The sequence below is a fragment of the Cyanistes caeruleus genome, chromosome 25, assembly GCF_971803275.1.
Source record: "Cyanistes caeruleus chromosome 25, bCyaCae1.hap1.1, whole genome shotgun sequence".
Taxonomy (NCBI): Eukaryota; Metazoa; Chordata; class Aves; order Passeriformes; family Paridae; genus Cyanistes; species Cyanistes caeruleus.
The window spans coordinates 4347116-4368757 of NC_141725.1; the positions used below are offsets into that span (position 1 = coordinate 4347116).

General features: G+C 61.1%; 1 protein-coding gene across 1 annotated transcript in view; it reads right to left on the minus strand.

Moving 5' to 3' along the window:
- Window positions 1–1088: 1088 nt before the first annotated feature.
- The window catches only part of JAK3 (Janus kinase 3), a 23606-nt gene continuing 3052 nt past the window's right edge, over window positions 1089–21642 (minus strand). The window contains 24 exon segments of the mRNA XM_086862921.1: window positions 1089–1766; window positions 2409–2519; window positions 3419–3536; window positions 5078–5250; window positions 6471–6595; window positions 8046–8235; window positions 8426–8553; window positions 8623–8773; window positions 10083–10234; window positions 11057–11195; window positions 12315–12442; window positions 13262–13346; window positions 14097–14231; window positions 14305–14420; window positions 15440–15626; window positions 17621–17664; window positions 17667–17731; window positions 18340–18422; window positions 18424–18498; window positions 18574–18699; window positions 18783–19068; window positions 20971–21002; window positions 21004–21083; window positions 21086–21182. Of these exon segments, the coding sequence (XP_086719047.1) occupies window positions 1650–1766; window positions 2409–2519; window positions 3419–3536; window positions 5078–5250; window positions 6471–6595; window positions 8046–8235; window positions 8426–8553; window positions 8623–8773; window positions 10083–10234; window positions 11057–11195; window positions 12315–12442; window positions 13262–13346; window positions 14097–14231; window positions 14305–14420; window positions 15440–15626; window positions 17621–17664; window positions 17667–17731; window positions 18340–18422; window positions 18424–18498; window positions 18574–18699; window positions 18783–19068; window positions 20971–21002; window positions 21004–21083; window positions 21086–21182 (2943 nt within the window). The 3' untranslated portion in view covers window positions 1089–1649.

The following is a 21642-nucleotide window of genomic DNA, read 5'->3' on the forward strand; positions in this document are numbered from 1 at the left end:
CCCATCAATCCCATCAATCCCATCAATCCCATCATCAATCCCATCAATCCCATAAATCCCATCCCGTGTTCCCATCCCGTGTTCCCATCAATCTCATCAATCCCATCAATCCCATCAATCTCATCAATCCCATCAATCCCATCAATCCCATAAATCCCATCCCATATTCCCATCCCATCAATCCCATCAATCCCATCAATCCCTTCAATCCTATCAATCCCATCAATCCCATCAATCCCATCATCAATCCCATCAATCCCATCGATCCCATCGATCCCATCAATCCCATCAATCCCATCAATCCCATCAATCCCATCAATCCCATCAATCTCATCAATCCCATCAATCCCATCAATCCCATCAATCCCATCAATCCCATCATCAATCCCATCAATCCCATTGATCCCATCCCATGTTCCCATTCCATCAATCCCATCCCATGTTCCCATCCCATATTCCCATTTTCCCATATTCCCATAAATCGCATCCTATCCCACAAATCCCATCCCATAAATCCCATATTCCCATCCCATAAATCCCATCCCATTTTCCCATCCCATATTCCCATATTCCCATATTCCCATATTCCCATATTCCCATAAATCCCATCCCATAAATCTCATCCCATAAATCCCATCCCATAAATTCCATCCCAGAAATCTCATCCCATAAATCCCATCCCATATTCCCATCCCATATTCCCACAAATCCCATCCCAGGAGCCTCCTGGAGCTCCTTGGAAACTCCTCCCCGCGGGGAAACTGAGGCAGGGGTGGGAGGGTTCCCGCGGGGTCCCCGCGGGATTGGGGGGCTCTGGGGCGGCACCAACTCCTCGGGGCCCCAAAATCCACGGATCCATCCCCGGATTCCGCAGCTCCAGGGGGGATTTGTGGCTCTGGGAGCTCCGGGGGTGGATTCCGGGGGGCTGGGAATGCTCGATCCCGCTCCCCTCGCCTCATCCCGGCAGGAAAACCCAGCCAGGTTTAACCAAATCCGGCTGAGGAGATGGAAAATTCCCCAAATTTTAATGGGATGAGGCTGAATTCCGACGTGGAGGGAGGGAAAAAAGGGGGAGAAACCCAAAAGGATGGAAAATTTTCCCAAATTTTAATGAAATGAGGCTGAATTCCAGCATGGAGGGAGGGAAAAGGGGGGAAAAAAGGGGGAAAAAATGGGGAAAAAAGGGGGAAAAGAAGAAAGGATGGAAAATTTTCCCAAATTTTAATGAAATGAGGCTGAATTCCGACGTGGAGGGAGGGAAAAAAGGGGGAAAAGCCAAAGAAATGGAAAATTTCCCAAATTTTAATGAACTGAGGCCGAATTCCGCCATGGAGGGAAGGAAAAAAAAGGGGAAAAAAAGGAGAAAAAAGGGGAAAAAGCTGAGGAGATCAAAATTTTCCCAAATTTTAATGAAATGAGGCCGAATTCCGCCATGGAGGGAGGGAAAAAAAAGGGAAAATGGGGGAAAAAGGGGGAAAAGCCGAAGGGCTGGGGGACACAGGGAGGTGTCACCATGGGTTGGGGGACACAGGGAGGTGTCACCGTGGGTTGGGGGACACAGGGAGGTGGCACCGTGGGTTGGGGGACACAGGGAGGTGTCACCGTGGGTTGGGGGTCCCGGTGGGATTCTGGGGGGGGTGGGGGTGGGGCTACCCCCGAGTTTTGCTCCGCCCCTCCCGCAGCTCCTCGATTTTGGGGGACAGCTCCCCAAAAGTGGGTCGGGATCCGGGGGAGAAGGCCCAGCAGCTCAGCATCAGCGCGTACACCTGGGGGGACATTGGTGACATGGGGACATCGGGACATCGGGGGACATCGAGGGACATCGGGGGACATCAGGGGACATTGGGGGACATTGAGGGACATTAGGGGACATTGGGGACATCAGGGGACATTGGAGACATCAGGACATTGAGACATTGAGGAACATTGAGGGACATTGGGACATCGAGGGACATCAGAGGACATCGGGGGACATTGAGGAACATTGAGGGACATTGGGGGACATTGGGACATCGAGGGACATTGGGGACAGGGGGACATCGGGGGACATCAAGGGACAGTGGGGGACATTAGGGGACATTGGGACATCGGGACATCAGGGGACATTGGGACATCGGGGACATCAGGGGACATTGGGACATTGGGGGACATTGAAGGACAGTGGGGGACATCAGGGGACATTGGGGACATCGAGACATTGGGGAGCATTGAGGGACATTGGGGGACAGGAGGACATCGGGGGACATGGAGGGACAGTGGGGGACATCAGGGGACATCGGGGGACATTGAGGGACATTGGGGACAGTGGGGGACATTAGGGGACATTGGGGACATCGGGACATTGAGACATCAGGAGACATCAGGGGACACTGGGGGACATCGGCGACATCAGGGGACAGCGGTGTCACCTCCGAGGGACAGCCGGAGGGCGCCGGGAGCCGCCGGTTGTCCTTGAGGAGCTCCAGCAGGTGACAAACGATCTGTGCAGGCCGGCCCGAGCCCAGCATGCGCAGGAATTCCTGCGGGAACACCGGGAATGGGCTGGGAAACACCGGGAATGTACCGGGAAACACCGGGAATGTCCCGGGAAACACCGGGAATGGGCTGGGAAACACCGGGAATGCACTGGGAAACACCGGGAATGGGCTGGGAAACACCGGGAATGTCCCGGGAAACACCGGGAATGTTCCAGGAAACACCGGGAATGTCCCAGGAAACACCGGGAATGGGCTGGGAAACACCGGGAATGCGCTGGGAAACACCAGGAATGGGCTGGGAAACACCAGGAATGGGCTGGGAAACACCGGGAATGGGCTGGGAAACACCGGGAATGGGCTGAGGAATGGGATATCCCAGGGAAATGGGACAGCCCTGAACACCGGGAATGAGCTGGGAAATGGGAATGAGCTGGGAAATGGGAATGAGCTGGGAAATGGGAATGAGCTGGGAAATGGGATATCCCTGAACACTGGGAATGTGCTGGGGACCGGGAATGTCATCCTGAGCACTGGGAATGTGCTGAGAAATGGGATATCCCAGGGAAACGGGAATGTCCTGAGCACCGGGAATGTGCTGGGAAATGGGATATCCCAGGGAAACGGGAACAGCCCCCGGCACCGGGAATGTGCTGGGAAATGGGAATGTGCTGGGAAATGGGAATGTGCTGGGAAATGGGAATGAGCTGAGGAATGGGATATCCCAGGGAAACGGGAACAGCCCCGGGCACCGGGAATGTGCTGGGAAATGGGAATGAGCTGGGAAATGGGAACAGCCCCGGGCACCGGGAGTGTGCTGGGAAATGGGATATCCCAGGGAAACGGGAACAGCCCCGGGCACCGGGAATGTGCTGGGCACCGGGATGGCCACGGAAAGCCGATCCCAGAGGGAACGGCCGCTCCTTTCCCGGGAGAATCCTCACCTCCGAGGGGCTCCTGCTCTTGGAGCTGTAGGTGAAGAGCTCGTACAGGAGCACCCCGAAGCTCCAGGCGTCCGACGCGCAGGAGAAGACGTTGTCAGCCAGGGATTCCGGCGCGTACCTGCCGGGAACAGCCGGAAAAGGGCTGAAAAAACAGCTTCACCTGATTTCTATGGAATTTAGAAGTTTAATAAAAGTTTCAAAGTTTAAAAGTAAAATCGAAGTTTAATAAAGTGACAATTAGGGGATGAAAATAAAGTGACAATTAGGAGATAAAAATAAAGTGACAATTAGGAGATAAAAATAAAAAGTATGCATAAATAATATCTCTTATAATATATATATTATAATATATAGAAATAATATATATATAATAATACTTTATTATTTACGTGTTTTTTATGGAATTTAGGAGTTTGATCAAGGGGAAATTAGGAGATAAAAATGAAGTATACATAAATAATAAAGTATTATTATTATACATAAATAATAAAGTATTATTATATATATTATTTATATATATTATAATATATATAATGTATAAAGTATATTATATATAATATATATAATATTATATTAATATATAATATATAATATATAATATATAATATAGAATATAGAATATAGAATATAGAATATAGAATATAGAATAAATATATAATATATAGAATATATAATATATAGAATATAGAATATAGACTATATAATATATTATTAATATATATTATTATACATATTATTATGTATAAAGTATACATAAATAATAAAGTATTATTATATATATTATTTATATATATTATAATAGATATTCATGTATATATAATTTATGTATACTTTATTTTTATCTCCTAATTGTCCCTTGATTAAACTTCTAATTCCATAAAAAACACATAAATAACAAAGTATTATTATATATATATTATTTATATATATTATAATAGATACTTATGTATATATAATTTATCTATATATTTGCGAATAATATTATAATATATCATCATAACATTATATTATAACATGTGTTATAATATTTGCGAAATATATTTTTGATATTTGTATTTATTATTTAATTATAAATATTATTTCTAGATAATATGTTATTTATATATATTATAATATATATTATTTATATATATATATTATTTATCTATATATTTCCAAATATTTTTATATATTTTTATTTCTTATTTTATTATGTATATTATTTATATATATATAATATACATTATTTTTATATATTTTAATATATATTATTTATATATATTATTAATCTATATATTTGCGAATAATATTTTTCTGTATTTTTAAATTATTATTATATTATTATTATATTATTATATTAATTATTATTTCCATATTATTTTTATGTATTATTTTATTATATATATTATTTATATATTATAATATATATTATTTATATATATTATAATAGATATTATTTATCTAGATATATATTATTTATCTATATAGTTGCCAACAATATGATAACATATCACCATAACATTATACATAACATTCACTATAACACCTGCCAAAATCCAATAACAAGCTACCCATTTATAACCAGAAATTTTTAATAAAATTTTAAATAAAATTTCCATAAAATAAATATCAACAACATTCATTCCGAGGGGATTCCCGAGCTGGAATCGCATCCCTCACCAGAACACGGGGCTCTGGCCGGGTTCCTGCACCACGTAATAATCCTTGTCCTGCGGGAGCAGCTTGGCCAGCCCGAAATCTCCGATCTTCACGTGGCTGTCGCTCTCCACCAGGATGTTCCTGCTGGCCAGGTCCCGGTGCACGCAGCGCCGAGCCCCCAGGTACTCCATGCCCTGCCAGGGGTGACAGAGCCCCCAGGTACTCCATGCCCTGCCAGGGGTTGGGGGGTGACAGAGCCCCCAGGTACTCCATGCCCTGCTGGGGTTTGGGGGTGACAGAGCCCCCAGGTACTCCATGCCCTGCTGGGGTTGGGGGGTGACAGAGCCCCCAGGTACTCCATGCCCTGCCCAGGGTGACAGAGCCCCCAGGTACTCCATGCCCTGCCAGGGGTGACAGAGCCCCCAGGTACTCCATGCCCTGCCCAGGGGGTAACAGAGCCCCCAGGTACTCCATGCCCTGCCGGGGGTGACAGAGCCCCCAGGTACTCCATGCCCTGCCCAGGGGGTAACAGAGCCCCCAGGTACTCCATGCCCTGCCGGGGGTGACAGAGCCCCCAGGTACTCCATGCCCTGCCAGGGGTGACAGAGCCCCCAGGTACTCCATGCCCTGCTGGGGTTGGGGGGTGACAGAGCCCCCAGGTACTCCATGCCCTGCTGGGGGGTGCAGGATGGAGGGGACAGAGCCCCCAGGGCCGGGGAACAGCCGGGGTGAGGGTCCCTGGGGGCTCCTCCTGGCTGGGGCGCAGCCCCAGGGGGCAGTGAGGGGGGGACAGAGCAGCTGCAGGGACAGGAGACTGCAGGGGCTGGACAGTGAGCCCTGGGTGAGCCCTGGGTGAGCCCTGGGTGAGCCCTGAGTGACCCCAGGGTGACCCCTGGGTGACCTCTGGCATTGGTCTGGCCAGGACAGGGACAGGAGCCTGCAGGGGATGGACAGTGACCCCTGGGTGACCTCTGGGTGATCCCTGGGTGACCTCTGTGTGACCCCTGAGTGACCTCTGGGTGACCTCTGGGTGACCATCTCTAGGGGCTCATTCCTGCTGGACAGTGACCCCTGGGTGACCCCTGGGTGACCCCTGGATGACCTCTGGGTGACCCCTGGATGACCCCTGGGTGCCCCATGGCATTGCTCCAGCCAGGACAGGGTCAGGATCCAGCAGCATTCCCGGGCCTGGAGCAGGTCCTGGCTGGACAATGACCCTTGGGTGACCCTTGGGTGACCCCTGGGTGACCCATGGCATTGCTCCGGCCGGGATTCAGTTGCTGCCAGGGACAGCATTCCCGGGCCTGGAGCAGATCCCGGCTGGACAATGACCCTCGGCTGACCCATGGCATGGTTCCAGCCCCATCCCGGGCCAGCAGCATCCCCGTTCCCAGCGCTCCCGGCCCGATCCCACCTTGCAGATCTGCCAGGCGTAGAGGAGCAGCGTGCTGTGCTCCAGCCGGGGCTGGTTCTGCTGCAGGAAATCCCGCAGGCAGCCCTTGGGCAGGAATTCCATCACCAGCCTCAGCCCGCGCGTTCCTGCGGCCAAATCCAGCCCCGGCCATCCATGGGGGATCCCAGGCCCATTCCCAGCCCCATTCCCAGCCCCATTCCCAGCCCCATTCCCATCCGGATCCCTGCCCCATTCCCTGCCCCACTCCCAGCCCCATTCCCTGCCCCATTCCCCGCCCCATTCCCTGCCCCATTCCCATCCGGATCCCTGCCCCATTCCCTGCCCCATTCCCAGCCCCATTCCCTGCCCCATTCCCAGCCCCATTCCCAGCCCCATTCCCAGCCCCATTCCCAGCCCCATTCCCAGCCCCATTCCCTGCCCCATTCCCAGCCCCATTCCCCGGCCCCATTCCCAGCCCCATTCCCTGCCCCATTCCCTGCCCCATTCCCAGCCCCATTCCCCGCCCCATTCCCCGCCCTATTCCCCGCCCCATTCCCAGCCCCATTCCCTGCCCCATTCCCTGCCCCATTCCCCGCCCCATTCCCATCCGGATCCCTGCTCCATTCCCAGCCCCATTCCCTGCTCCATTCCCCGCCCTATTCCCAGCTTGATCCCCGCCCCATTCCCAGCCCCATTCCCCGTCCTATTCCCATCTGGATCCCAGCCCCATTCCCTGCTCCATTCCCTGCCCCATTCCCAGCCCCATTCCCTGCCCCATTCCCAGCCCCATTCCCATCCGGATCCTTGCCCCATCCTCTGCCCCATTCCCTGCTCCATTCCCAGCCCCATCCTCTGCCCCATTCCCAGCCCCATTCCCAGCCCCATTCCCTGCCCCATTCCCATCCGGATCCCTGCCCCATTCCCAGCCCCATTCCCAGCCCCATTCCCTGCCCCATTCCCATCCGGATCCCTGCCCCATTCCCTGCCCCATTCCCTGCTCCATTCCCAGCCCCATTCCCCGCCCTATTCCCCGCCCCATTCCCTGCCCCATTCCCAGCCCCATTCCCAGCCCCATTCCCAGCCCCATTCCCAGCCCCATTCCCTGCCCCATTCCCAGCCCCATTCCCATCCGGATCCCTGCCCCATTCTCAGCCCCATTCCCTGCCCCATTCCCAGCCCCACTCCCCGCCCCATTCCCTGCCCCATTCCCATCCGGATCCTTGCCCCATCCTCTGCCCCATTCCCTGCTCCATTCCCAGCCCCATCCTCTGCCCCATTCCCAGCCCCATTCCCTGCCCCATTCCCTGCCCCACTCCCAGCCCCATTCCCCGCCCCATTCCCCGCCCCATTCCCAGCCTCATTCCCATCCGGATCCCTGCTCCATTCCCAGCCCCATTCCCAGCTCCATTCCCAGCCCCATTCCCGCCCCACTCCCCGCCCCATTCCCAGCCCCACTCCCAGCCCCATTCCCTGCCCCATTCCCTGCCCCATTCCCAGCCCCACTCCCAGCCCCATTCCCCGCCCCATTCCCATCCAGACTCCTTCCCCATTCCCTGCCCCATTCCCGCCCCACTCCCAGCCCCATTCCCGGCTCACCGCGGCTGTAGCAGACGCCCCGGTACCGGACGATGAACTCGTGCTGCAGCGAGTGCAGGATTTGGATCTCCCTCTCGAAATCCCGGATTTCCTTGGCCGAATCCTGCTGCAGCCTCTTCACCGCCACCAGCTCGCCCGTGCTGTCACCCAGGGGGTCGTAGCGGCACAATTCCACGCTCCCAAAATTCCCCTGGACGCGGGGAGCCGCGTGTTGGGATACCCCCGACATTCCCAGAGCCTCATCCCAAAATCCCACACACACGGAGAGATGCTCGGGAATTGTTTCTCGGCACAGCCGGGATGTCCCACACCCCAAATCAAGGAAGGGAAGAGCGGCTGAGCTGAGTTTTGGGGTCCGGGCTCTGTCCCGCGCCCCCCACCTTGCCCAGCAGCGAGATGTACTTGAGGTGCCGCTCCTGGAAGCGCTCGGGATCCAGGGAATCGCGTCCCCAAAAGCCGTCCCGGAGCGCCGCATCCGTGGGGGACGGGTCCGAGAGCAGCTCGTAGTCTGTGCGAGAGGGGGGGTGAGGCTCCTGTGGGGTCCCCCCGGGCCCCCCCAGCCCGGGCCGGCGCCCACCGGAGCTGATGAGGCCGTTGAGGTCGCGGATGAGGGCGCGGAAGCAGGGCCGGCGCTGGGGCTCGTATTCCATGCTCTGGGCCACCAGCGCCGCCAGCTCCGGCCACTTGGGAGCCGGGAGCTGCTGGCGGCTCCGGTAGAATTCCAGCTTCTGTGGGAGGGTGGGAGAAGGGGGGATCAGGGGGGTGTGGGACCCCCAAAGTGCCCCTGAAGGGCTCCGAGCTGGGGGAGGGTGCAGGGGGATGGGGCAGGAGGAATGGGATGGGATTTATGGGAATGATGGGATTTATGGGATGGGGTTGGATTTATGGGATGGGATGGGATGGGATGGGATGGGATGGGATGGGATGGGATGGGATGGGATCCATGGGATGGGATGGGATGGGATGGGATGGGATGGGATGGGATGGGATGGGATGGGATCCATGGGATGGGATGGGATGGGATGGGATGGGATGGGATGGGATGGGATGGGATGGGATGGGGACAGGGATTGGATGGGATGGGATGGGATGGGATGGGATCCATGGGATGGGATGGGATGGGATGGGATGGGATGGGATGGGATGGGATGGGATGGGATGGGATGGGATGGGAAGAAGGGCTGGGATAAAACGGGAAGGGAGAGGAGGGTGGAGGAAGGAGGGGCTGGATGCGGTAGGACAGGACAGGAATGCCAGGATTCAGCAGGATGGAGCAGGAACGCTGGGGCAGGAATTTCGGGATCCAGGGGGATGGGTCAGGAATTCCGGGATCCAGAGGGATGGGGCAGGAATGCCGGGTCAGGAATGCCGGGATCCAGGAGGATGGGTCAGGAATGCCGGGATCCAGGGGGATGGGTCAGGAATTCCGGGATCCTGGGGGATGGGGCTGGAATTCCGGGATCCAGGAGGATGGGTCAGGAATGCCGGGTCAGGAATGCCGGGATCCAGGAGGATGGGTCAGGAATTCCGGGATCCAGGGGGATGGGGCAGGAATGCCGGGTCAGGAATTCCGGGATCCAGCGGGATGGGGCAGGAATTCCGGGATCCAGGGGGATGGGTCAGGAATGCCGGGATCCATGGGGATGGGTCAGGAATTCCGGGATCCAGAGGGATGGGGCAGAAGGATCAGGATCCAGCGGGATGGAGCAGGAATGCTGGGTCAGGAATGCTGGGATTCAGGAGGATGGGACAGGAATTCCGGGATCCAGGGGGATGGGGCAGGAATGCCGGGTCAGGAATTCCGGGATCCAGGGGGATGGGGCAGGAATGCCGGGTCAGGAATGCTGGGATTCAGGAGGATGGGACAGGAATTCCGGGATCCAGGGGGATGGGGCAGGAATGCCGGGTCAGGAATGCCGGGATCCAGGAGGATGGGTCAGGAATTCCGGGATCCAGGGGGATGGGTCAGGAATTCCGGGATCCAGGGGGATGGGGCAGGAATTCCGGGATCCAGCGGGACGCTGGGATCAGCCTCACCCTCTGGGGCTCCAGCAGGCTCAGGGGCATGTTCCCCCCACTGAAGATCTCCCACAGGGTGGCTCCGAAGCCCCACTTGTCGGCCGGCAGCCCCAGGCTCCCGGGCTCGCTGATGCACTCGGGGGCCACCCACGGGATCCGCTCCAGCAGCGCTGCGGGGCGCCCGGCCCCGCTCAGCACCCGCGGGGGTCCCGCACCCCCAGAACCCCCCGGGACCCCCTCACTCCATGGCCCGGGCCGGGAGGGTGACCCCGACCCCGGGGTGGTTGGGTTTGATGAGAGGGATTCTGAGCCCACAGCCAGGACCCCGCTTTGAGGAGGAGCACAGGACCAGGACCCCACACCCAGAACCAGGACCCCAAATCCAGAACCAGGACCCCACACCCAGAACCAGGACCCCACACCCAGAACCAGGACCCCAAACCCAGAACCAGGACCCCAAACCCAGAACCAGGACCCCACACTCAGAACCAGGACCCCAAATCCAGAGCTGGGATCCGGACCCCACAGCCAGGACCCCACACCCAGAACCAGGACCCCACACCCAGAACCAGGACCCCAAACCCAGAGCTGGGATCCGGACCCCACAGCCAGGACCCCACTTTGAGGAGGAGCACAGGACCAGGACCCCACAGCCAGGACCCCACACCCAGAACAGGACCCCACACCCAGAACCAGGACCCCACACCCATTGCCAGCACCCTGAACGCATCGCTGGAATCCAGCTCTCAAACCCAGACCTGGGACCCAGACCCCACAGCCAGGACCCCAAACCCAAATCCAGGACCCCAAACCCAGATCTGGGACCCAGACCCCACAGCCAGGACCCCAAACCCAAATCCAGGACCCCAAACCCAGATCTGGGACCCAGACCCCACAGCCAGGATTCCCCATCGAGGATGAGCACGGGACCCCAAACCCAAATCCAGGACCCCAAGCCCAGCCCCCCGGGACCCCCCGAGCCCCTCACTCACTGTCCCGGGCCAGGACGGTGACGCTGACCCCGGGGTCGTTGAGTTTGATGAAGGGGGGGCTCCCCCCGGCCGTGTCCCCCTCCCGGGCCAGCAGCACCTTCTTAGCGGAGACGTTCCCGTGCGGGATTTTCTTGTCCTCCTGGATCGGGGGTCAAGAGGGATCGGGACCCTCAGGGTGGTCCCAGGTGCTGGGCTGGGCTGGGGGGGGCACCAAGGATGGGTGGGAGCCGTGGGAGATGGATTGGGAGCTGTGGGGTGGGGATCTGTGGGATCCGTGGGATCTGTGGGATCTGTGGGATCTGTGGGATCGGGATGTGTGGGATCCATGGGATCAGGATGTGTGGGATCCATTGAATCCATGGGATCCATGGGATCAGGATGTGTAGGATCCACGGGATTGGGATTTGTGGGATCCATGGGATCCATGGGATCAGGATGTGTGGGATCCACGGGATCGGGATTTGTGGGATCCGTGGGATCCATGGGATCCGTGGGATCCATGGGATCGGGATGTGTGGGATCCACAGCACATGGACACGAGGAATTCCCGTTGTGCCTCTGCTGCATCCCCCGGGGCACCTGGATCCCGGAGATCCACGGGATAAATCCACAGGATAAATCCACGGGATAAATCCACAGGATAAATCCACGGGATAAATCCATGGGATAAATCCACGGGATAAATCCACAGGATGAATCCGCGGGATGAATCCACGGGATAAATCCATGGGATAAATCCATGGGATAAATCCACGGGATAAATCCATGGGATAAATCCACGGGATGAATCCACGGGATGAATCCACGGGATGAATCCACGGGATAAATCCATGGGATAAATCTGCGGGATGAATCCACGGGATGAATCCACGGGATGAATCCACAGGATGAATCCACAGGATGAATCCACAGGATGAATCCACAGGATGAATCCACGGGATGAATCCACGGGATGAATCCACAGGATAAATCCACGGGATGAATCCACAGGATGAATCCACAGGATGAATCCACGGGATGAACCCACAGGATGAATCCATGGGATAAATCCACGGGATAAATCCACGGGATGAATCTATGGGATAAATCCACGGGATAAATCCACAGGATAAATCCACAGGATAAATCCATGGGATGAATCCACAGGATGAATCCACAGGATGAATCCACAGGATGAATCCACGGGATGAATCCATGGGATAAATCCACAGGATGAATCCACGGGATGAATCCGCGGGATGAATCCGCCGGAGCTCACCAGGTAGTTGAGGGCGTAGGCCAGCTGCTTGGCCACCGCCAGTTTCCAGCCCGTGGCCACCGCGCCGCGCCTCTGCCGCAGGTACAGGTCCAGGGGCCCGTGCGGGACGTGCTCCTGCACCATCACACCTGGGGACACAGGGGACAGGGGGGACACGGGGGACGGGGGGGACACGGGGGACACGGGGGACACGGGGGACGGGGGGGACAGGGGGGACACGGGGGAGAGGGGGGACAGAGGGGACAGAGGGGACAGGGGGGGTGACAAAGGGGACAGGGTGGACAGGGGGGACAGAGGGGACAGGGGGGACAGAGGGGACAGGGGGGTCACAAAGGGGGCAGGGGGGACAAAGGGGACAGGGGGGCCAAACTGGGGTCAGTGGGGTCACAAAGGGCTCAGGGGGTGCCACACTGGGGTCAGGGGGGGTCACAAGGGTCTCAGGGGTGTCACAAAGGTCTTGGGGGTGTCACAAAGGTCTTGGGGGGCTCACAAAGGTCTCAGGGGGGGTCACAAGGGTCTCGGGGGTGTCACAAAGGTCACAGGGGGGTCACAAAGGTCTCAAGGGGGTCACAAGGGTCTCGGGGGTGTCTCAAGGGTCTCGGGGGTGTCACCCTGGGCTCAGGGGTGTCACACTGGGTTCAGGGGTGTCACCCTGGGCTCAGAGGTGTCCCACTGGGTTCAGGGGTGTCACACTGGGCTCAGGGGTGTCACACTGGGCTCAGGGGTGTCACACTGGGCTCAGGGGTGTCACACTGGGTTCAGGGGTGTCACACTGGGCTCAGAGGTGTCCCACTGGGCTCAGAGGTGTCACACTGGGTTCAGGGGTGTCACACTGGGTTCAGGGGTGTCACCCTGGGCTCAGGGGTGTCACACTGGGCTCAGGGGTGTCACCCTGGGCTCAGGGGTGTCACACTGGGCTCAGGGGTGTCACCCCGCCCGACACTCACAGTCCTTGCCGAGGCTGACGCCGTGCAGCAGCACCAGGTGCCTGTGGGACAGCTGGCTCATGGTGCTGGCCGCCTCCAGGAAGGACTGCGACAGGGACAGGGACAGGGATGGGACAGGGACAGGGACAGGGACAGGGACAGGGACAGGGACAGGGATGGGACAGGGACAGGGACAGGGACAGGGACAGGGACAGGGACAGGGACAAGGACAGGGACAGGGACAGGGACAGGGACAGGGACAGGGACAGGGACAGGGACAGGGATGGGACAGGGACAGGGATGGGGACAGGGACAGGGACAGGGACAGGGATAGGGACAGGGACAGGGACAGGGACAGGGACAGGGACAGGGACAGGGACAGGGACAGGGACAGCGACAGGGACAGGGACAGGGACAGGGACAGGGATAGGGACAGGGACAGGGACAGGGACAGGGACAGGGACAGGGACAGGGATGGGGACAGGGACAGGGACAGGGACAGGGACAGCGACAGCGACAGCGACAGGGACAGGGACAGGGACAGGGACAGGGACAGGGACAGGGACAGGGATGGGACAGGGACAGGGACAGGGACAGGGACAGGGACAGGGACAGGGACAGGGACAGGGACAGGCGGCTCAGGGCGCTGCTCGGGGATCCCCGAGTGCCACCCCCGAGTGCCTCCCCAAAGTGCCACCCCCAAGCGCCACCCCGAGTGCCACCCCGGGTGTCATCCCTGACTGCCACCCCCGAGTGCCACCCCCAGGTGCCACCCCCAAGTGCCACCCCCAGGAGCCACCCCCAGGTGCCACCCCCGAGTGCCACCCCGAGTGCCACCCCGGCTGTCACCGCTCACCTCCAGGCAGTCGCGGTGGCCGCCGTCCATCACCTTGAGCACCACCGGGCTCTGCCGGGGCCCGTCCTCCCCGTCCTGCTCCCGCCTCACCCCCCGGTAGATGCGGGTGAAGGAGCCCTGGCCCAGGCTCTCACCCTGGGGGGACACGGGGACATTGCTGAGGGTGTCACCGTGTGTCCCCACCCCCCCGGGGGTGTCCCTGCCGTACCCGCGTCAGGCTGTGCGGGTGGATCTTGTGGAACGTCATCTGCTGGGGGCGGCGCTGCCGGGGGGAGCCGGGGGGCCGGGGCACCCCACTGCGCACGATCAGCAGGTTGGAGCGCTCTGGGGGGCACAGGGGGCGTCAGGGGCGGCTGGCACGGGGGGGGACCCCGGGATGGGAGCGGGAGAGGCTGCGCTGGGCTGGAGCAGCTCGCGCTGTGACGTCACACGGGTGTTCTGTGACGTCACAGGTGCGCTGTGATGTCACACGGGTGCTCTGTGATGTCACACAGGTGCTCTGTGACGTCACACAGGTGATCTGTGACATCACACAGGTGCTCTGTGGTGTCACACAGGTGCTCTGTGACATCACACAGGTGCTCTGTGACATCACACAGGTGCTCTGTGATGTCACACGGGTGCGCTGTGACGTCACATAGGTGTTCTGTGACATCACAGTCTGCTCTGTGGCATCACAGGTGCTCTGTGATGTCACACGTGCTCTATGATGTCACACAAGTGCTCTATGATGTCACACAAGTGCTCTGTGACGTCACACAGGTGCTCTGTGACATCACACAGATGCTCTGTGGTGTCACACAAGTGGTCTGTGATGTCACACAGGTGCTCTGTGATGTCACACATGTGCTCTGTGACGTCACACAGGTGCTCTGTAGTGTCACACAAGTGGTCTGTGACATCACACTTGTGCTCTGTGACGTCACACAGGTGCTCTGTGACATCACACAGGTGCTCTGTGGTGTCACACAAGTGGTCTGTGATGTCACACAGGTGATCTGTGACATCACAGTCTGCTCTGTGACATCATAGCCACTCTATGACATCACAGACTGCTCCGTGACATCACAGCCTGGTATGTGACATCACGTACACTCTATGACATCACACAGCCACTCTGTGACCTCACATCCTGGTCTGTGACATCACAACCACTCTGTGACATCACAACCACTCTGTGACATCACACAGCCACTCCATGACGTCACACAACCACTCCGTGACGTCACACGAGCACTCCATGACGTCACACAAGCACTCCATTACGTCACAAAATCACTCCATGACGTCACACAGCCTCTCCATGACCCCCCATCCCCTCTCTGTGACCCCCCCGGTGTCACCTTTGGGTCGGGGGGCGCAGGGTCTGTCCAGGCGCAGCGGGGCCCCCTCTGCCTGCAGCCCCCGCTGCCCGTAGGTGCCCAGCAGCTCCCGGAGGCTGCGGAAGCTCCGCGCCGCCCCCGCCAGCCGCAGCTGCCCGCGCTCGTCCCGCCGGATCCGGCAGCGCTTGTAATCCCGGCCGGAGCGCGTCTGGGGACCCCCGAGACCCCGACCCAGATTAGGGGACCCCGGAGACCCCGACCCAGATCGTGGGAACCCCGGAGACCCCGACCCAGATCATGGGGATCCCCCGGAGACCCCGACCCAGAACGTGGGAACCCCCAAGAGACCCCGACCCAGATCATGGGAACCCAAGAGACCCCGACCCAGAACGTGGGGATCCCCCGGGAGACCCCGACCCAGATCATGGGAACCCCCAAGAGACCCCGACCCAGAACGTGGGAACCCCGGAGACCCCGACCCAGAACGTGGGGACCCCGGAGACCCCGACCCAGAACGTGGGGATCCCCCGGAGACCCCGACCCAGAACGTGGGGATCCCCCGGAGACCCCGACCCAGATCAGGGAACCCCGGAGACCCCGACCCAGAACGTGGGAACCCCCAAGAGACCCCGACCCAGATCATGGGGATCCCCCGGGAGACCCCGACCCAGATCATGGGGATCCCCCGGAGACCCCGACCCAGAACGTGGGAACCCCGGAGACCCCGACCCAGAACGTGGGGACCCCCAAGAGACCCCGACCCAGAACGTGGGGAACCCCGGAGACCCCGACCCAGAACGTGGGGACCCCCGGAGACCCCGACCCAGATCATGGGGATCCCCCGGAGACCCCGACCCAGATCATGGGAACCCCCAAGAGACCCCGACCCAGAACGTGGGGATCCCCCGGAGACCCCGACCCAGAACGTGGGGATCCCCCGGAGACCCCGACCCAGAACATGGGAACCCCCGGAGACCCCGACCCAGATCAGGGGGACCCCCAAGAGACCCCGACCCAGAACGTGGGAACCCCGGAGACCCCGACCCAGAACGTGGGGACCCCCAAGAGACCCCGACCCAGAACGTGGGGACCCCCGGAGACCCCGACCCAAATCATGGGGACCCCCGGGAGACCCCGACCCAGAACGTGGGGATCCCCCGGAGACCCCGACCCAGAACGTGGGGACCCCCGGAGACCCCGACCCAGATCGTGGGGAACCCCCGGAGACCCCGACCCAGAACGTGGGGAACCCCGGAGACCCCGACCCAGAACGTGGGGACCCCCAAGAGACCCCGACCCAGAACGTGGGGACCCCCGGAGACCCCGACCCAAATCATGGGGACCCCCGGGAGACCCCGACCCAGAACGTGGGGATCCCCCGGAGACCCCGACCCAGATCGTGGGGACCCCCGGAGACCCCGACCCCTCCAGTCGGGACCCCACAGCCCCTCCGGAGGGCACCCCCTGGAGCCCCCAACCCATCCCGTGGGGACCCCTGGGAACCCCCAAACCCCACCTGCCCCGCAGGGACACGGTGGGTGGCACCGTCCCCATGTCACATCCCCCTGTCACTGCCCCGTGTCACCGTCCCCATGTCACCATCCCCGTGTCCCCATATCCCCATATCCCCATGTCCCCCGTGTCCCCATATCCCCATGTCCCCGTGTCCCCGTGTCCCCCTTTCCCCCGTGTCCCCATGTCCTCCTGTCCCCCTGTCCCCGTGTCCCCCTGTCCCCCTGTCCCCATATCCCCATGTCCCCGTGTCCCCGTGTCCCCGTGTCCCCGTGTCCCCGTGTCCCCGTGTCCCCGTGTCCCTCTTTCCCCCGTGTCCCCATGTCCTCCTGTCCCCCTGTCCCCCTGTCCCCCTTTCCCCCGTGTCCCCATGTCCCTGTGTCCCCATGTCCCCGTGTCCCCCTGTCCCCGTGTCCCCTTGTCCCCATGTCCCCTTGTCCCCATGTCCCCGTGTCCCCCTGTTCCCGTGTCCCCGTGTCCCCATGTCCCCCTGTCCCCATGTCCCCGTGTCCCCCTGTCCCCGTGTCCCCTTGTCCCCATGTCCCCCTGTCCCCGTGTTCCCCTGTCCCCGTGTCCCCGTGTCCCCACAGGTACCAGGGCTGTGTTTCCCTCCCTCAGCCGCTCTCCCGGTGCCCCCCGGTGCCCCCCGGTGTCCCCCTGTCCCCGTGCCCGGTGTGCCGGGGGTCTCACCTGGACGCTGACGGTCAGCAGGAAACTGTCGAAGTCCTGGGGCTGCGGCGCAGCAGGAACAGCCCCGGGGCCCCCCCGGCCGCCTCCAGCTTGTGCACGGCGAACTCGGCACTGCCAAGGGCAGGGGTGGCCGTGCTGCCCCTCGGGGACACCCCCCGTGCCCCCCCAAAGCCGGCAGATCCCCGTGGGGACCCGCCCGTGTCCCTGCGGGTGTCCTGGGGGTGTCCCAGGGGGGTCCTGGGGGTGTTCGGGGTGTTCTGGGGTGTCGTGGGGGTGTTCGGGGTGTCCCGGGGATGTTCGGAATGTTCTGGGGTGTCCTGGGGGTATCCTGGTGTGTCCCTGGGGGTGTTCCGGGGGTGTCCTGGGGGTATCGTGGGGTGTCCCTGGGGGTGTCCCGGGGGTGTCCTGGGGTGTTCCGGGGGTGTTCAGAGTGGTCTGGGGTGTCGTGGGGGTGTCGTGAGGTGTCCCCGGGGCTGTCCCGGGGTGTTCCGAGGTGTCCCAGGATGTCCCGGGCTGTCCCGGGCTGTCCCTGGGGTGCCCTGGGGTGTTCCGAGGTGTCCCAGGATGTCCCGGGCTGTCCCGGGCTGTCCCGGGGTGTGTCCCGGGGTGTGTCCCGGGGTGTGTCCCGCTGTGTCCCCGTGATGTCCCGGTACGTCCCATCCCCTCCCTTCCCTCCTCTCCTCGGGCTCGGGGCTGCTCGGGGGTGTCCCGGTGCCCACCTGATGGGCCCGTGGCACTGATTTTCCAGGTCCTCCAGCAGCCTCGGAGGTGCCACCTCCCTGCAGAAGTAGTGCTGGCCATCCCGCCGTCAGCCGGTAGTAGCCATCGAGCAGCGCCACGAAGGACCGAGCCTCCCTCAGCGTGCCGAACTCCACCTCCTGCGCCGGCCTCGGGGTCACCCCTTATCCCCTCCAGCCCTCCGGGGGGGCTCCCCAAACCCTCCCCGAGCTCACCAGCACCCGGTTGTCCACCTTGGTGACGGTGACCAGCCGGTTCTCCGCGGCGCCTCCATCGCGACTCGCCGCCTGCTTGATGCTGATGTCGGCGATGTCGGGGAAGTCGCAGAAGTGCTGGCGGCTCTACGAGAGTGTCACACGGAGGGAGGGTGACAACCCCGCCACTCCGCGGGGGCTCCCCGGCTCCCGGCCGCTCCCCCGAGCACCTCGGAGCCGCCGCAGCTCCAGGCCACGCCGCTGTCGCCGGACACGTGGATGGCGATGGGCGCGGCGGAGCCGGGCGAGCGCGCCGGGAAGGTCTCCTCGCTGCGGCGGCGCTGCAGCCGCTCCAGGTCCAGCAGGTATTTGAGCTTCAGCTGCGGCCCGTCCGTGTGGCAGCAGCCCCCCAGGCGCCGCAGGGATTTGCCGAAGCGGCGGCGGAGGCGCTTGCGGGTCACGAAGTTGTGCTGCTCGATCTGGCTCCGCAGCGGAGCGGGCAGGCACGACTTGTAACTGCGGGGAGCCGGAGCTGCGTGTGCCGGGGGTGCCGGGGTGTCCCCGGGGGTGTCCCCGGGGGTGTCCCCGGGGGTGGCAGAGTGTCCCGAGGGGTGCCGGAGTGTCCCCGGGGGTGTCCCCGGGGGTGGCAGAGTGTCCCGAGGGGTGTTGGGGTGTCCCCGGGGGTGCCGGGGTGTGCCCGGGGGTGTCCCTGGGGGTGTCCCCGGGGGTGCAGGGGTGTCCCCGGGGGTGTCCCCGGAGGTGCGGGGTGTCCCCGGGGGTGTTGGGGTGTCCCTGGGGGTACCGGGGTGTCCCTGGGGGTGTCCCTGGGGATGGCAGAGTGTCCCGAGGGGTGTTGGGGTGTCCCCGGGGGTGGCAAAGTGTCCCCGGGGGTGTCCCCGGCGGTACCGGGGTGTCCCTGGGGGTGTCCCCGGGGGTGCAGGGGTGTCCCCGGGGCTGTCCCCGGGGATGGCAGAGTGTCCCGAGGGGTGCCGGGGTGTCCCTGGGGGTGTCCCCGGGGGTGCAGGGGTGTCCCCGGGGGTGTCCCCGGGGGTGTCCCCGGGGGCGTCCCCGGGGGTGCCGGGGTGTCCCCGGGGGTGTCCCCGGGGGTGTCCCTGGGGGTGTCCCCGGGAATAGCAGACTGTCCCGAGGGGTGTTGGGGTGTCCCCGGGGGTGTCCCCGGGGGTGCAGGGGTGTCCCCGGGGGTGTCCCCAGGGGTGGCAGACTGTCCCGAGGGGTGCCGGGGTGTCCCCGGGGGTGGCAGAGTGTCCCCGGGGGTGTCCCCGGGAATGGCAGACTGTCCCGAGGGGTGTTGGGGTGTCCCCGGGGGTGTCCCCGGAGGTGGCAGAGTGTCCCGAGGGGTGTTGGGGTGTCCCCGGGGGTGTCCCCGGAGGTGCAGGTGTGTCCCCGGGGATGTTGGGGTGTCCCCGGGGGTACCGGGGTGTCCCTGGGGGTGTCCCCGGGGGTGCAGGGGTGTCCCCGGGGGTGTCCCCGGAGGTGGCAGAGTGTCCCGAGGGGTGTTGGGGTATCCCCGGGGGTGTTGGGGTGTCCCCGGCGGTACCGGGGTGTCCCTGGGGGTGTCCCCGGGGTGTCCCTGGGATGGCAGAGTGTCCCGAGGGGTGTTGGGGTGTCCCCGGGGGTGGCAAAGTGTCCCCGGGGGTGTCCCCGGGGGTGCAGGGGTGTCCCCGGGGGTGTCCCCGGAGGTGGCAGAGTGTCCCAATGGGTGTTGGGGTGTCCCCGAGGGTGGCAAAGTGTCCCCGGGGGTGTCCCCGGGGGTGTTGGGGTGTCCCCGGCAGTACCGGGGTGTCCCTGGGGGTGTCCCTGGGGGTGCTGGGGTGTCCTCAGGGGTGTCCCCGGGGGTGGCAGAGTGTCCTGAGGAGTGTCGGGGTGTCCCCGGGGGTGTTGCGCTGTCCCCAGGGGTGCTGGGGTGTCCCATGGGATGTCAGGCTGTCCCCAGGGGTTCCAGGCTGTCCCCAGGGGTTCCAGGCTGTCCCAATGGACACCAGGCTGTCCCCATGGGTGCCACACTGTCCCCATGGGTGCCACACAGTCCCCAGGGGTGCCACACTGTCCCCAGGGGTGCCACACTGTCCCCCATGGGTTCCAGGCTGTCCCCCATGGGTGCCACACTGTCCCCAGGAGTGCCACACTGTCCCCAGGGGTGCCACACTGTCCCCATGGGTTCCAGGCTGTCCCCAGGGGTTCCAGGCTGTCCCCAGCCATGCCGGGCTGTCCCCAGGGGTTCCAGGCTGTCCCCAGGGGCTCCAGGCTGTCCCCAGGGGCTCCAGGCTGTCCCCAGCCATGCCGGCTGTCCCCAGGGGTTCCAGACTGTCCCCAGGGGCTCCAGGCTGTCCCCAGGGGCTCCAGGCTGTCCCCAGCCATGCCGGGCTGTCCCCCGAGGGCCACTCGGTCCCGTCTCACCTGAGGTGGCTGCAGAGCTGCTCGGGGCTCTGCCCGCCGCTCCTTGGCGATGCGCAGCATGTCCAGCACGGCCAGCCCCAGGCACTGCTCCTGCGAGGGCAGGCTCAGCCCACGGCCACGCGGCCCCCGATGAAATCGCTGCGGGACTGGGGGGACACGAGGCTTGGGGGGGCTCTCCCGTCCCCCGAGACCCCCGGGAGTGTCACCCTCGTGTCCCCTAGACCCTCGGGAATGTCACCCTCGTGTCCCTGAGACCCCGGGAGTGTCACCCTGGTGTCCCTGAAACCCCGGGAGTGTCACCCTCGTGTCCCTGAAACCCCGGGAGTGTCACCCTGGTGTCCGTGAGACCCCCGGGAGTGTCACCCTGGTGTCCCTGAAACCCCCGGGAGTGTCACCCTCGTGTCCCTGAAACCCCGAGAGTGTCACCCTCGTGTCCCCGAGACCCTGAGAGTGTCACCCTCGTGTCCCTGAGACCCTTGGGAGTGTCACCCTGGTGTCCCTGAAACCCCGGGAGTGTCACCCTCGTGTCTGTGAGACCCCCGGGAATGTCACCCTCGTGTCCCCGAGACCCTGAGAGTGTCACCCTCGTGTCCATGAGACCCCGAGAGTGTCACCCTCGTGTCCCTGAAACCCCCGGGAATGTCACCCTCGTGTCTGTGAGACCCCCGGGAG